Below are 17,618 nucleotides of genomic sequence, written 5' to 3'. Positions count from 1 at the left end.
TTTTCTTTACCTCTGAGACAGCTGTAAAACTATATTTAACAGGGCTGTCCACAATAGACTTAGTTCTCTGTAGGAAGAACAATGTGAAGTGGGAGTTGATGATGGAATCTTAGAAAATGTTTATGCTACAACTGCGCATCAAGTTAGGACTCATCAAGCTAATTGTTATTGCTCTTGTCAAAGAGTTGGCACTTTTAAAGTACCTCCTAGATTTTTCAAAGCTATCTGAAGTAAGGCTAGAGTTAGTGTATTTGTAAGACCAAATAATTTGTTGCAGTTGTTCATGGCTTCCTGGGTAATTTCAGGGCTAAAACTATATGGAGTTGATTTAGATTTTTATGCCAAAATAGAACGCAGAGTGTCACTCAAATTCCATATCCTTAATGCTCATCTCGATAGATTAAAAGAGAACATAATGTTCATTCTTATTTAGAGTATAAAGGCAAGCACTTTCATGTAGATATATTGGACTGTTAATGTTGTTATCAAGGACAGTATATTAAAACATCATGGAAGACTAAATTTGTAGGCTACTTTTTTGTCTAAAAAAAAAAAAAAAAATTTTTTTTTTGTGCTGTTATCATAATGTTAAAGTTTTTGCTCAATATAGTTTTCCACAGTCTTTTGACATAAGCAATTGAAATTTAACACTTTATATTTAACACATTATATATATAGTCTTTTGACATAAGCAATTGAAATTTAACACTTTATATTTAACACATATATAGTTTTCCACAGTCTTTTGACATAAGCAATTGAAATTTAACACTTTATATTTAACACATATATAGTTTTCCACAGTCTTTTGACATAAGCAATTGAAATTTAACACTTTATATTCAAGCACAAAAATTGTCTTACATTTTCTTTTTTTTTTAGTGATATAAATTGGAGTTATTTTGAGCCACATACTTTGTTAACATGTTCCATGGACATGTATATAAATTTATGGGATGTGAGGTAAATGTATTTTCAATGAATATTAAAAAATGTATTTGTTATTAATAAATATTAATTATTTCTTTATAATGAATATATGAATAAGATGTTATAATAACATTGAATAATATGTTTATTATAATAGTTTTAGAAAAATAATAATTGTTATATTTTAATATGTCTTTATTTTATTTAAATGGCAATATATAAATACCTTTTTTTTTTTACAGACAAACCCGTAAACCATCCTCATTATTTACTACAGTAGCTGGATCATCACAAGTAAAATGGAATAGAAGAAATAAAAACTTATTTGCAAGTGCGCATGATGGAGATGTGAGAATATGGGATATCAGAGTAATTTATTTAATTATATTTAAGATTTCACCTATTATACATTTGTATTTATATAATATTGCATATTTAGCTAAACAGTCTGATGTCATACTGAAAGTAGGGAGCTGATGAGGGGGCTTCAGTACATACATTGAGGGGCTAAGGGTTTTTTCATTGTTTTTTCTTTTTGCTTATTCTTTTTGCTTATTATTATATAAAAAGCTATGATGCAAGCGATCAGGTCAGATTGGGATCTGATTATGTGAAATAATAATTGACATTATGTTTGAAGTCGATAATTGACTTGCTGTACATAAAGTCATACTTTCTACATAAAGTCAATTATTAATTTGCATAATCGATAATACGAAAGAAAAAACCCAGCAACTGCATCAACAGATCTACATGCATCATGAAAAATCAGGGCTTTATCTAGGAATATTGTATATTAAGCTATCATTTTGTTAAATAAACCAGATTACATAGAAAAAATATACAGGCATTAGCAAGACTTCTTTTAAATTCTTTTAAACCACTTGAAATTATTTAATTCAGTTAAGTATAGGAATGATACAAAGTTGTCAGGAAATCTGGAAACTTAAAGAAAAAAAATTTTCATTTTTTACTCGAAAATTATTAAGCTGCATATCATTCAATCCTTCATCTAAAATTTGTAACTGTATGTTATTGTTATTGTAATACAACACTAAACATCAATACTGTGAGAACAGAACTTAATTGTGCAAAGTAGTTTTTCAATAAAATGAACAAATTTGAATAAAGTATTGCATCATGCATTAATTATAAAGAACTTTTTTTGTCAAATTTTTTTTGTTTGTTAAAAAACCTTCGAAAAAAAAGTAGTAAAATTTTTCTATATGTTTAGAATTTTCTGATTAGAAATTTTAAACTAAAAGAAGGGAATAAAAACGCTTGCACATAAAATAATAATTATAAAAAAAAAAACGTTACAGGTTAATGCTGAAAACAAATACCAGTTTATTAGAATAAATGAGAGTTTCAAGTTTTTATATTTTATTATACTTTATTATACTTAGTATACTAATTATTTTAATATATACTTAATATATACTTTATTATACCTAATATTTAGTTGGTCCTTCTTTAGTTTTAATTACATCTTTCAAGCATTTTGGTTTCAACTAGAAGCTTGATTGATGCTAACAACTGCTTTCTTCAAATCTCCTTTTTTAGTAAATTATTACTATTACTATTATTATTATTATTAGTATTAGTAAATGACCTGTTTTTTTATCTAATAAAGTCCATGAATGTTCTTTTGGATTTAAATCTCTGTCTTTGTCTCTCTGGCTGTTCTAAAATGTTTAAATGTTTATTTGCTGCTTTTATCAAGAAAGATTTTAGTTTTTTTGTTTTGGATCATTGTTTTGTTGAAACAAAAAAACTGTTTCCCAATCTAAGTTTTTTAGCAGACCAAGTTTTTTAGGGACCAATTAAATGTTCAAAGATCTTGAGGCACCCCTAAAAGTATTTTTTATTCAAAAAACTTCTAAATCCAGTGTTATTTTATCATATAGAACACATTGAGGTGCAAGCTGCAGATATTTTTCAAAAATGTTTGTTTTTGAACCATTCTAATATATATTTAGCTTCATTTAAGACCCAACATGACATATTTTTGAAATACATTTTTTTTTTATAATACTAGGAACTATTAAATGTTCAAGGGTCTTGGGGTACCCCTTAAAATATTTTTTTTCTAAAAATTTTTAAGTTTACTGTTATTTTATTATATAGAACACTTTTAAAGGGTAAAAGCAGACTTTTTTAAAATTATTTTTAAGGACCACCCTAATCATTATCCTTTGTTTTTTCTTTTTTTTCTGAAAAAGTCTCATGGAATAAAGTAACCAAAAAATTTGAAAAATGTAATTGTAATATAAATGTAAATTTATATACACTATAGTAGGTATAGGGTATATTAGGGTGATATGAGCACCTTGATAATATGAGCATACTTGGAGATTTCTTAGAATTAAGAAGTGAAGTTAAAGTTGTTTTGTATTTTTCGAATCGATTATATGTGGTGATAACAGGAATCAGTACAATTACCGTAAATTTATATGTAGTAATTAGTGGCTATCATCTAATTAAAGTGCTATTAAATTCTTTGCTTTGTTAAAACAATATCATCACGCATGAATAAATCTGTGACATGAAATTTTGGTGCTAAATTATTAAAATTAATTTTTTCATAAAGAAAAATATGTTAGCTAAAAATCCAATCCATTTTTGTTTGAAAAACAGTATATGATTATTTATAATTACCCAATGTTTTTCATGGAAATTACCTAGTTTAATGTCCTAAAATAGCATTGTTTTTAATTGCTTTTTAAAATAAAAACAAAACATAGTAAAAACTTTTAATATTTTAACAATACTAAATATTTTTCTGTACTTTAAATTCAAAAAATTTGAATTTTTTTTCGTTTAAATGTTTGAGTTAATAAAATTGAAAAAATAGTGAACTAATTTTTTTAGCGGGAATCATAGCAGTAATGTTTCAACAAAAAGTGGTTTAAAATTTGATCTTTTAATGATAAGTTTTGTTAATAACGGATCATTATATTCCAAAAATTAGTTCTAATTGTCAAGCTGATATTTTTTTACTTAATGTTATTTTTTTGAGCTTATCTAAAGTGCTCATATTACCAAGTGGTCTGGGTTATATGAGCACTTATGCTACTTTTTTAAAAACCTCTGTGTTTCTTTAAAAATATTTCGGGTGCCCGGGTGCCCAAATATTAAAATGGATCATATTCTCAAATTCTTTTGATTTCTTTAGATCAGCACAGGATAAAATAAAATTTTGATGTTGTTCTCTGATTGTTCCAAATGTTCTGAGTTGGCCACAGTTGTTCAAATTTGTCGATTCAATGTTGCACTAGCAGCAAGGATGCTTGCAACTTTGAAACTGAGTTCCACAGATAATATTTGCAAGCTTCATGTCACATGACAAAATCAATTTGTCAATTTGTTAATTCGTTAATTTGCATTAGGCCCAAAATCAGTTTGATATTGCTAAATGTTACAGGGGTGTTTTCAGAGGATACTACAATTACTTGCTTTTTGACACCTGTGCTTTTAAAATTTTCCCTTGAAACCAACTTAATTGGCTTTTTTACTGAACTTTGTTGTTCTGTTTGTTGTTCAGAAATTAGACTCAAACTGGCTTTGTTTTTTTTTAAAAAGGACCCTCCACCATCAAGGCCCAGTTTCACAGTGTCGGAGTTCATCAAATCTTTCGAAACTGTGATGTTTTCCTTTAGGGTTTTTAAATTGATGTAATGAACAATGTCACGAACCTCATTAGAATCTGGCAATTTTACATTGGTAGCAATGAAAAAATCCTTTCAACTAGATCCTGCTGATGCAAATTTCTGTTGAAAATTTGACTCAAGAAGATGAACTGGACTAATTTGGTTTAGAAAAGATCCAAGCTTTCTGATTTTATTGTTTGAAAGCCCAGTACTCTACTAAATATCAACCATATTTTTTGTTGTCAAAGGGCCTTGAAAAAATGAATGAGCTGCAGATGTTCCTTAAGAAAGAAAACTAAATCAGTTACTTCACATATAAATTGTATTGCTCAGAATCTACAGAATAATAAAATAACTAACCTTTTCTTATTAGAAGAGGTTTACCATAAACTCGACCAAGATAAATTGTTCTGCCCGGAGATGCTTCTTTCGATGCAATGACAGATGAAGCAACTTGTTCTGTGCCCACAGAATCTTCCAATGCAAATTGATATAAGCACGGCGAGTTGTATCACTGCAAGTGAGAAATTTTACGAGCAATGATAGACAAGCATTTTGTGCATTGTTTTTCAACTGACTTTCTTTCTTATTGCAAAGATTTTGATGCAAGACCCTTTTCAAATGGATGCTTTGCTTTGCCTTTCACCTTTGCAATTTGACAAATAATGCAATCACAACATGTTGTAAGTCTTGTTTTGGCTTCACAACAGTGGAATCAAAACTGTAGAGTTGTATTGCCTTTAAGGCATTAGCTCCATCACCCAATTTTTTTAGGTTGCAACGGCATGTAACACAAATTCCAAGTGGGACTCTTTTATCCTGAAAATTTACATCTGATGAAATCAAGCGATGAATCTCAGAAATGAAATGTTTTGAAATTTCTCTGTCACTTTTTTTCATACAAATAACACACTGTCCTTCTGCAATCATCATGGTCTTTGAAAAATGTAGGCATTTTTTTTTTCTAAAAATAGCTAAAAATAACAATGATTTCAATACCTATGCATTATTATTTTTATTTAGTTTGTATGTGTAATATTTTTTATCGTGATATAAAAAAAGAAACTCATGTTGAAATTTGTAACTTTTATGTACGTTTATATATTGAATTACTGTTAAACTGTTTATAGTTTCTCGTATCATGACTATCATAAGTTTAGTGCTACATCTTTTTATTTCATTTATGTGGAAATTCTTTGTGCTAAATTTGTCTCCAAAGAAATACTTTTGCAATCAACTATGATTGTCTAAAGAGAGTGTGACAAATATTGGTCCGGAGGGAATTACTTGTGTAGCAATTAACAATGATTATGTAAAGAGAAAATTCTAAATGACTGTCCAAAGGGAATCGGTGTTGCAATCGTTAGAGTATGGTAAAAAAACTATTTCTTCAAAAAATTAAAAAAAAAAATTAAAAAATGCAAAGCCAAATATCTCCCTTGGATTTTAATCCAGGATTTTAAAATTTATTGCTTTGGAGTCCCCAATATAAAAAGAATCAACCCTCAAAAGGGCAATTTTGGGATATTTAGTCGGCAAAAAAGTCAAAATTTTCAAACGGTAAATAATTAGAAGCCATTAGCTAAAGGTAAAGATTAAAAGGTAGAAAATAAATTTCATTGTTTTAAATTTAGAAATGATTTTTGAAATCTCAGTAAGGTATATCCAGTTTATATAATTTTTTACTAATAAATTTTTTTAAACTATTTTATTTATAGTTTTTATTCATTTGATTAGATATTAGTAAGGTTAATAACTTTATTAATAATTTTTATTCATAAAGTTATTAACTTTATTTAGAATGGAAATAACCCTTTAGTTTATATTGCTGGCCACTTATCCAAAATTCATGGCTTAGATTGGTCACCTCAAAATGAGTCACAATTTGCAACAGCAAGCAATGATTCTACTGTTAAGGTGTTTTTTCTTTTTTATGTTTTTATTTTTTAATAGTATTTTCTTATTTAAGGTTTTTGTTTAATTGTACATTTAAGGTATGATTTTGTTTGATTATGCTAGACATATGTTAATCTGGAGTTTAGATATGTATTTCCACAGAGTCAAGAGTTTTGATTTACAAAATTTTTTTTTAACATCAATTGATGTTGTGTAGTTAAATAGAGGAGATTTTTATATGTTTTTTAATTGCTTGAGTTACTTCAGTGAATATAAAAAATTTTTATATAATGTTTTCTAATTGCCAGGCAAATAACATAACAGTTAGATTGATTTTTGAATAAATGCGGAAAATAATGAACTTGGCTGAATTTTAATTTTTCTTTATAAACTTGTGATATCACGCTCACTTTTACATTGAGTGAAATAGCCATAGTAACTAATTTCATATTTATGATATTCACATTATTTATGAATGAATTGGTAAATAAAAATTCAGAAATGCCATTATCAGTAAATACATAAATGATAAATTTAAGTATTTAATAAATATCCATTAAACATATATATGTATAATTACTTTTAATCAGAATTCTTTAAAATATAATAAATATTAAGATTTAAGTTAAAAAAATTATGGTTCTTTTAAGCATTTACATTGGATTATTTTCTATTTAATTTTTTAAACTAAATTTTTAACTAACTTTTTAAAAATGTATTTAAAAACTCAGTGTTTTTTTTTCCTTTATAGTTTTGGAATATCAACTCTCCATTGCAATCTCAAGGTTCTATCAATACTGGTTCTCCTGTTTGGAAAGCCCGATTTACTGTATATAATTTATAATTTAGCATGATCTTTTGTGTAGGTTTGATGGGAAGGATAAGAACTCCCAAAAATATGAATTGATTTTTGATTTTTTGGACATTCTGACAGCTTTTTTTTAACAAAATAAAAAGGTTGATCTAATTGTTCCAGCATAGTTGGACAGATTGATTGGGGTCAGGATAACAACATCAGTTTTTGCTATGTCTAATAACATGTTTCAAACAACATCTGTAAATTTAATGATGTATAACTACATCTGTCCTACAACATCTGTAAATACACTGAGGTATATTAACATCTGTTCAACAACATCTGAAATTTTATTGATGTCTAATAATATCTGTGTAAAAGGTATATGACTACTACAGATGTAGTTACATCTTTTTAATTATCTAAATATAACAACGTCTGTGCAACTACATCTGGAAATTTTACAGATGTATTTAGATCTTTTCAATTATGTTAAAAATAACTAAATCTGTACAACTACATCTGTGAATTCTACAGACTTAGTTACTTTTCAAATATATTAAAAATAACTACAGGATTTTATGAAATTATTAAATTAAAATGCATTATTTTAACCAGATATTGTTACATATATGGTTTTTTTCAGATGTAGTTACATCTGGAAAAAAAAATTAAATAATAATGCATTACTTTAACCAGATGTAGTTACATATAAGATTTTTTTCAGATGTAATTATATCTGGAGGAAAATCTTCCAGATGTTATTGGACTTGGAGAAAAATTACCAGATGTAGCTACATCTTCCTAAATATGTTCTTTGGGATCATTGAATTTCCAGATGATATTGGACAGATGTTGTTGGAGTAAAAAATAAATACAGTTGATCTTGGACTACCCTACAGATGTGTACAGATGATCATGGACTACCCTACAGATGTTGTTAGACAGATAGTAATCTTTTGCAGATAGGTTGTATTTTGCATAAAATATAATAATATAACACAAATGGGCAGAATGTTCCAGAATCATTTTACTTACAAAAATCCTTTGTTATACTCAACTCATTAAGTTCTATAAATTAAAGTTTAAAGTATTTAATTGAACATTTAAATCTAAATTTAAATATATATTATGTAAATAGTAAGATTTTTACTATTTGCAGAGAGTAAAAATCTTACTCTTTAATGCAGAGAACCGTAGAAGACCATATCTTGTCTTTGAGAACCGCTAGAGAACAGCTAGAATGGTTAATATAAATAAAATAGCAAAATAAAAACAAAAGCATGAAAAAGTAACAAACGGTGATTAAATGTATATAATGTTAAAATAAAAGTTTTCTTTTAAAATAGAATGTTTAAATACTTTAAGAAGTGATTAAAAACAAATGTTCAAAAATAGAGAAAAATGTTATCAATCAAAAAAATGATTTCTTTTAGTTTTCTTTTAGAGGGATATTAACTCCATTCACAAATAAAATCAAAGTTTTTAAAAACTATTTTGTCCCATAAAAATACTCCACAGAATGGAATGCAAGATATGCCAATATTTGATTTAAATTTTGGTTGTCTTATAAAATTATTATTTTGCAATGTATATTTGTTTTTTTCATTATTTGAATATAAATCACCAAAAGTAAATGGACACCAGTTAATTTTGCATATAAACATAATGCAAGGTATGTTGAAAATATTAACCTCATAAATATTAAGAATGTTCATGTTAAATAAGTGAGGCTTGGTATGAGTAAAACAATCTTTTAAATTAATAAGACCTGCTACATACTTCTGCTGACAATGTAGTGGCTTTAACTTAGTTTTGAGGGTACTCCCCCAGGCAACATTGCTATAACTAATATGACAGTGAATCAAAGAGTAATATAGTTGAATAAAAGTATATCTCATTAAAATGCTTTTCGATTTATAAAGGATTCCAATACTTTTAGAAATTTTATTTCATAAGTTACCATTGCAGTATTACCATGAGAGATTTTCATCTATAATAACGCGTAAAAAATTTGTTACATGGTTCTTTTTATATGAATGTTATTATATGTATATATTATAATAATAAGCATATAAACATATAAACATTTCACAAGCATATGTTTTTTTGAAGCTGTATGAAAGAGAATCCATTTTGTTTTTTGATGTTTAGTGAAAATTTATTTGATTTAAACCAGCCGGAAACTTTCTTTAGTTCACCATTCATATCAGGAAATAACTTGTTGATGTTGTTGTGGGACAAAAAAAGATTAGTATCTGCTAACCTTATTGTCATTAAGTTAGAGGCTCTATGGAGATCATAATAGAAATAAGATATAAATAAGAAAAAATAATGGTCCGAGTATGTAACCTTGTGGAACTCCACATGGTATTTCTAAAACATTTGAATACAAAGATGCATCTTTATTAACAAATTGTTTATCATTTTTTAAGTAGTTTTTTTTAACAATGTTGAGGCTTTGCCAGTGATACCATAATGTTTCAATTTTTTTATGAAAATGTTGTGATTAATTGTATGAAAAGCATTAGGTAAGTCTATAAAAATTCCTAAAGTAAATAGGGATTTTTCAAAAGAATCTGTAATGCATCAAGTGAGTTGAACTACTGCGTGTTCAGTAGAGTTATTTTTTTAAAAACCATACTTATCATCATAGAGTATATTATTTACAGAGAGATGATTAAAAATTTGGTTGAATAAAGTTCTTTATAAAATTTTGGGAAAAACAGAGAGGACTGAGATTGAACTATAGTTACTAACATTTGTTAGTTTATCTCCTTTGAATATAACTTTAGTTACCATCAGTTGTTCCATAAAAGTTCCTTGATTTATTGAACAATTAAAAACCTTAAATATAATATCTTTTGTGTGATTGTATAAATTAATGACTATGTTTCCATTTATATCATCTGGATCTATTGCTTTATTAGATTTAAGCACTTTAAAGGCACTTTTGAATTCTGCAAATGGTACTTCAAAAGCATTTAAACTAGTTGTTAGTGGAAATACAAAATTATTTATAGGATTTATTATGTCCAAAGTTTTAAATACACTACTGGTCAAAAGTTTGGGTTCACTTGATTAGTTTAACAATATGCAAAAAAAAAATTAAGACTTTTCTCATCATAGGGGTATATTTTTATTGTTTATAATAAAATATTCATATTTTCAGCAAAATAGGAGATTATTTTGCGGATTATGAAGTATATTTTCGATAATTTAAAAAAAAAATAGACTTTCCGAATCACTTTCAACTACTCATATTGTTTACAATAAAATAATTATTTGTTCAAGATATAATTATTTTAAAATATATATTAGAATATATATAGAAAAATATTTTTAAAAAATTTTCAGTAGTTTTTAAAGTTTTTGATTCTTTAAAGTATCCTCCCTTTGCTTTTATAACAGCAGCACTTATTCTGTGCATTCATACAATCATTTTCTGCAATGATTCAGCTGATATTTGTTTCTAGCATGTTTGTATGAGTAGCCAACGGTGTTTTTCATTGGTTGGTTGCATTTTTCTAACATTTCTATCTAACTTGTCACAATCGGAGACAAATTAGATAGAACTCATCTCATAAAAACTCAATCAGAGTTTTTATGAGATGAGTTAGATAGAAATGAACTAAAATATATGAAATGGCCTCCTCAGTCACCGGAATTAGATCCAGTGGCTGAGGAGACCATTTCATATATTTTAGTTCATTTTTTTTTTCTTTGGCTGCAATATAGGAATGGCAGAATTTAGACGTGTTTAGGATTGTTATTCTGTTGAAAAACATATTCGCAATCCACAATTCTTTTCTTGCTAAGAAATACATATTTTTAGAGAATGTTTAGGTATTTTTTTTTAATTCATGATGCCCTCAATTCGCACAAGGTCACCAACTTTTTTTCCAGCAAAGCCTTCTCAGACCATGGTTAACCCACCACCATGCTTGACTGTCGGGATCAGGTATTATTTTATCATGCGTGCTCCAAATAAACGACGAATATATTAACGACAATTTCCTCAAAAAATATCAAACTTTGACTCATCAGTAAACAAGGCTTGAGACCATTATTGAATTATCCAATTTAATTTTTTTTTTGCCCATTTTAACCTTTTAATTTTATTTAGCTTGCGTAGTAACGGTTTTTTTGGCAGCAACGCATTCTTTAAAACCGTAATGGCGAAGAGATCGTTATACGGTTGAAACAGATTTTCGCTGCATAGAATTAAGTTCTTGGCAAATTTTGGGAGCAGTTCGAGAACAATTTCTTTTACTTTGAACATGGATAAATTTGTCTTCGTGGTTCAACACTGCTCTTGGCCTACCTGAACGATGACAACTTTACATACAGTTTCTTACTTTCTTCGCAATGCTCTCATAACTGCATATTGAGAAACATTCATTTGTGAAGCAATTTATTGTGTTGATTAACCTTGTGTAATGCCACAATAACAGCTTGTTTTTCCACACTTAGCTCTGCTTAATTACCCATTTTTTGTCAATCAAAACAAAAAATATATACTTGTCTTCAATTTCAATACAAGAAAAAAATACTTTACATTGTTTTAATGTTCATAATAATTATTCTATAAACGTTACAATATTTAACAAAAACAATGTTTTGATTACCTTTCTGTATAATAATAAAACAATAAATAGCAACAGTGAAAAAAAGTTAATTATGTTAGTTTTACAGCAAAATATATCTAAATATTACAGTAAAATATACCCAAATTATTCATTATTGTAATGATGACAAACCTACACTCTAGGTGCACAAATAGATGTGTGAATCTCATTAAAATTAAAATAAATGCCAAAATAAGTTCTTAAAGTGTTACGCTAGTTTTTAATAGAAGGAGCCTCAATTTTTGAAGAAAATTGCAGTTGAAAAAAAAAACAAGTGAACCAAACTTTTGACCATTTAATTTATATAGCTTTAGGCAAAAAACATGACTTTAATTTACGACTGGCTCTACTTGACTTTTTAATTGTTTGGCCTAGTTTTTGTATAAAATTTTGCTTTCAATTGTTTGTTTTTTTAAATATTTTATTTAACATTATTGTTTAATTTTTAAAGACTTTTTAATGTTCTTATTAATCCACGATGACTTAAAATTTATTAGATTTATTTCTTTTTTTGGAAAATTTGCATCAAAGATATCAAAAAAGGTTTTTGTAGAATGTGTCATGTTTGGATTGCATGTGTCGTAGAATATGTTTGCATCACATGTGTCATAGAATATGTTTTCATAGCATGTGTCAGAATATGTTTGCATCATATTTGTCATAGAATATGTTTGCATTACATGTGTCATAGAATATGTTTGCATCACATTTAAAAAAGGTTTTGTAGAATGTGTCATAGAATATGAATCACATTTATAAATAAAATAAGAATTATAATTTTTTTATTAATTACGACAAAATAGGTAATAGCAAAAAATACAATAAAAAGATATTAAATTATTTAACAAAAGATTAACAACTAATAAAATGGTAACTTATTTGAAAAGTAATATCTTATAACAGTTTAACTGTTTGTTCATATCTGGATTTTTTACATTCAATGAACAAATTTTCCTTAATCCTAAGCTCAAATTTATTGGCGGCCTGGAATCCAATATCAAGAAACAGTCATTATTATAATTATTAAAACAATTATTGTTAGCATGTAGATGTTTGTATATGTGTGATTTTAAATTTTTGAATATAACAACAAATCTCTCTTCTTATAAGCTCTTTAATGAAGAAACAGATATTCTTAAAAATGGTTTAAGTTTTTCACTTTCACTAAAATGTATTATTCTAATACTAACCAATAAGTCTAAGAGCTACTTAACTGATTTCTTCAGAGTAACTTCAAAAATAAGGAAGATTCAAGTAGACTCAAAACTAAACTTTCTTATTTAGCCACTTCTTATTGGTACAACTATCATCCGTCTAAAGAGACATTAAAAAAGCATGAAATACTAAAAAAGTTATGAAATAACACAAATAAAATGGTGTTGTCATTCTAGACAGAAAAACATGACGAAGGAATAATTAATAAGTGATCAAATTGTTAAAATTAAAATAAAGTTGTTACTATTAGAAACACAACTTTTTAAAAAAATTAAAAAATAAAAGTTTTTTTGATGTTGTAATATATAATAAAATTTATCCTTCTGGTTTGCAACCTGCTCGTAATTATGGTCTCTGAAAATCCGAATTTTAGTTTCAGACTTATCGTTTAATCAATTGGCACCTACATATCAATTAGCTAAGTTTTTATGAGATTTACTGTCACCTTCAGAGTTTTGTACAAAATAAATGATACCTTCAGAGTTTTGTACAAAAGGTTCATTCAGTTTTGCAAAAGGTGTGAACCAAGCTAACATGGATGGAAAATACTTAGTATTTTATGACGTCACAAGCCTATAAACTAATGTACCTCTTTGAGAAACCATTAATATTGTTGTTAATTAAATTTTAAGCAGTAATGATAATCTTAAAATTAAAAAAATTAATTTAAAGAAATTCTTCATCTTTACAACATTACAATCACATTTTCAATTTAAAAAATAGACTTTCTACCAAATGGTGTCTAATTTATTTATGTGTCATTTTGAAGAAAAATGGCTAAAATTATACAATGAAGTCAAGCTGGTAATTTACAAACATTATGTTGATGATATTTATGCCGCATTCCCATCAGAAAATGATGCGAAATTCCCATGAGAAATTGAATGATGTCATTTTCTTGACTATATCAATAAAAGACATAATTCAATATCTTTTACCTTGGAAAAAGAATATAATATCTCTTTCTCTGACATTAACATAAACAAAGTAAATAGTTCCTTATGTACCTCCATTTTTCATAAAAAAACATATTCAGGTCTTTAAATTTAATTAAATGCTTCATTGATAGAACCTTTAAATGTAGTTTTTACTATGACATTAATAATCTTTTTAACTTTCTCAAAAGCAACATATATCCCAACTTGAAAATAAAACTCATAATTCTTAACAAAAAAACCGTTTCTGCTTATAAATACGAATTCAAAATCCAAGAAGTCACAGAAAACAACTTTACACTTCCTTATGTTGGTAATATATCTGATCAAACAAAAAAGAGTTTAAAATCTATCATTAAAAAACATTGCAAACTTATAAACTTTAATTTAATTTTTACCTCTTTTGAAATTTCTAATATGTTTAATATGTAATATCCGTTGTTTATAAATTTGTATGTTCAGGATATAATTCCTGTTATATAGGTGAAACTTTTCCCCACCTCAAAACATGGTTGATTGAACACTACAGGAAAGACAAAAACTCACACATATTTAACAGGCTTGGACAGGAATGGCGTGCTATCGCATGCTGTAACTGACCACGCTTTTTTTCAAATTGTAAAGAAAAATTTTCTTTTCTTTGCAATTTGACCACGGCTGTTTTAATGTTTTAACAATTTAAATGCAAATAAAAAAATCGTTATTTTATAAATAACATAATTAATAATAATTTAATGGCTGATTTATTCTAAAGTTTTTTTTTATGCGAAGGCTTTAAATAAATTAAAAATCAATTATAATGATTGTTTAAAATAAAATATTTTGTTTAAATTAAATGTTATATTTAAATTTTTTGTTATTAGGCATGTATTTTTATAATAAATTTAAACATTTGTAATTATTTTCAGGGTCTTTCTAAAAATCTTATAAAAGATTATTTTTTAAGTTACTTTAAATTATGAATAAGTTAAATTAAAATCTTCCTGTTGCAATGCTATGATTTAAATGGTTTTTTTTTTTTTGTTTCTATATTTACAAAGAAAATTTTTTTTTTTATAAAACTTGACCTTCTAACGAAATGATTAAAAGTTACTATTTTTAAAATATTATGTTATTATTTAAATTTTTTTTGCAATTTTTTGAAAAAAATGTTTATACAATTTAAGAATATTATATTTTTTTCTTTTCTATAATTTAATTTCACTTTACGATAATTTAAATAAAATTCATTCATTTATTAAACAATCATTAGAAGTAATTTGTATAAGCGTTTTGCATAAATTTTATAAGTTTTAAAGTAATTTATTTCAAGCTCAATTAAAATTGTAACAAAAAGTAATTTTTTCGAGTTTTTTGAGTTTTATTTTAATATATATTTTCTATTTCGTAAGGAAATCTGTAATGTTTTTAATTTTTTTTTCCTAGTTTAAGTTTAGCTTAGCGTTTCTTTTTTCAGCGCGTTTCTGAAATGTTAAAATCATCAGAACATCTTAACACTCTTGGTCAAGTTGTCAATAAAAAAAATCACTTGTGTGGTCAGCAATAGCGTTCAATCGCACACCATTCCTGTCCAAGCCTGATACAAGCATCTCCATGCTAACAATAGTTGTTTTAATAATTATAATAGTTACTGTTTCTCAATATTGGATTCCAATAAATTTGAGCTTAAGATTAAGCCAATAGAAGGAAAACCATTCACCATTAAGCACTTAAAAAATTGCTTAATGGTGAATTAATACTTCTTGTGTGAAAACACATGAGAAGTATCATCTAGTGGATTATCGACCAAGCTGAAAACGAATCTGGCCACCAAAGAACTAAGGGTAGTGGCAAAAAACATAATTATGACAAAAACCAACATAAAGTGATGTTTGACCATAAAGACACCATTTTTAATGCATAGCAGCTCAATAATTTCAATGCAGTAATCAATACATCTCCCTGATGTTCAAAAACAAGTTTTTATCCATACAAGAGAGAAAATCAGGATCCCAAAGCATTTTGGACGATGAATTGTACTCGCACATCAATGACAACAGCACTTTCTATACCAGCAATGTTTCAGTAACTCCTGCAACTGTTTGTCTGGCTTTGCTTTCAGAGCAAAGCCTTTCTTTCTCCCAAAGGGCGTAGCAATCAACCAACAGGTCTACTTAAGAGAGTGTATTCAAAAGAGATTAATGCTGTTGATTGCAAAGCATCAATTAATGATTATGCCGATATAATTTGGCTTGACCTAGCATCAGCACATTACATTTATATATACATATATATATATATATATATATATATACATATATATATATAAATATATATATATATATATATATATATATATATATATATATATATATATATATATATATATACATATATATATATATATATATATATATTTTAAACATCTTCGCTTCCAACAAGGCTGCAAGCAGCCACTAATTAAAGTTGGAAGTAACTGAAAGAGAAAAGATGAAGATGGTAGAGCAAGATAACGATTGACGGACAACTTATAGGATTGCAAATTATATGAATATATGAATCAGGAAAGCATGATGAAGGAAGCGAATTCCAAAGAGCTGATGTTCAAAGAAAAAAACTAGACTAATAAGCGTTTTTCGAGTATTTAGGAACAGTCACAGAAAAAGGATGACATTTAATTGAATGACGAGTAACACGAGAATGAATTTTAGTAGATGGCACAAGAGATGCTAGCTCTTTAGAGCAGTGCCCATTATAGTATTTGTAGAAAAGAGAAAGAGAAGCAACACTACGATGATGTGATAATGGCTGGAGGTTGGCTGCAAGAGCAGGTCCAATTTCACCAGCCACTGTGAGCCCCATGCTGTAGCAGAAGTGAGATCTTTTTCAAGCTCAAATGCCCCGTCCAAGCAATCAGAGGGTGTTGGTTTCTTATCACGACAAGAATAAATGGTAGTATTATCAGCAAACAATGCCACCTTAGATGTGAGAATATCTGGAAGATCGCTAATGTAAGTTAAAAAGAGTATAGGGCCAAGGATAGAACCTTGAGTTACCCTGAAGTTACAGAATAAGAAGAAGAGTGTTGTCCATCAAGGACAACTTTTATGCTACGATTGGAAAGGAAGGATTCAATGATCTTAAAGATGTTGCCGAATACACCATCAGAAGAAAGCTGACGGAGAAGACCAGCATGCCAAACTTTATCAAAAGTTTTTGAAATGTCAAGAGCGATGGCTTTAACCTCTCCACCTTTATCTGATGCACGATAAAACCTGTCAGTTATTACTGTTAGCAAATCAGCTGTAGAATGAGAAGATCGAAATCCATATTGATGGTCAGAAAGTAAGTGATTAGATTCAAGATGAGAAATTAAGTGTTTGTTAATTAAAGATTCAAAAACCTTGCTTATAATAGGAAGAAGACTTATGGAACGGTAGTTAGACGAATCAGATCGCTCTCCAGAATTTTTGAAAATAGGGATAACAGATGCCGCTTTCCATCAGGCTGGAAAACAAGACTCTGATATGCACTTGAATAGTTTTGAGAGTATAGATGACAGCTCCGGAGAACACTTCTGCAAGACAAT

General features: G+C 27.4%; 1 protein-coding gene across 3 annotated transcripts in view; it reads left to right on the top strand.

Moving 5' to 3' along the window:
* LOC101239697 (GATOR2 complex protein WDR59) overlaps positions 1 to 17,618 on the top strand; it is a 214,285-nt gene that overhangs the window by 42,035 nt on the left and 154,632 nt on the right. For all 3 annotated transcript variants that reach the window (XM_065819078.1, XM_065819080.1, XM_065819079.1), the window contains 4 exons: positions 883 to 963; positions 1,173 to 1,299; positions 6,381 to 6,497; positions 7,228 to 7,305. In XM_065819078.1, the coding sequence (XP_065675150.1) occupies positions 883 to 963; positions 1,173 to 1,299; positions 6,381 to 6,497; positions 7,228 to 7,305 (403 nt within the window). The remainder of the gene's footprint in view (positions 1 to 882; positions 964 to 1,172; positions 1,300 to 6,380; positions 6,498 to 7,227; positions 7,306 to 17,618) is intronic.

This window comes from Hydra vulgaris, chromosome 15 (assembly GCF_038396675.1).
Source record: "Hydra vulgaris chromosome 15, alternate assembly HydraT2T_AEP".
Classification (NCBI taxonomy): domain Eukaryota; kingdom Metazoa; phylum Cnidaria; class Hydrozoa; order Anthoathecata; family Hydridae; genus Hydra; species Hydra vulgaris.
The sequence above is the reverse complement of the archived record's forward strand: the minus strand, read 5'-3'. Positions and strand labels throughout refer to the sequence as shown.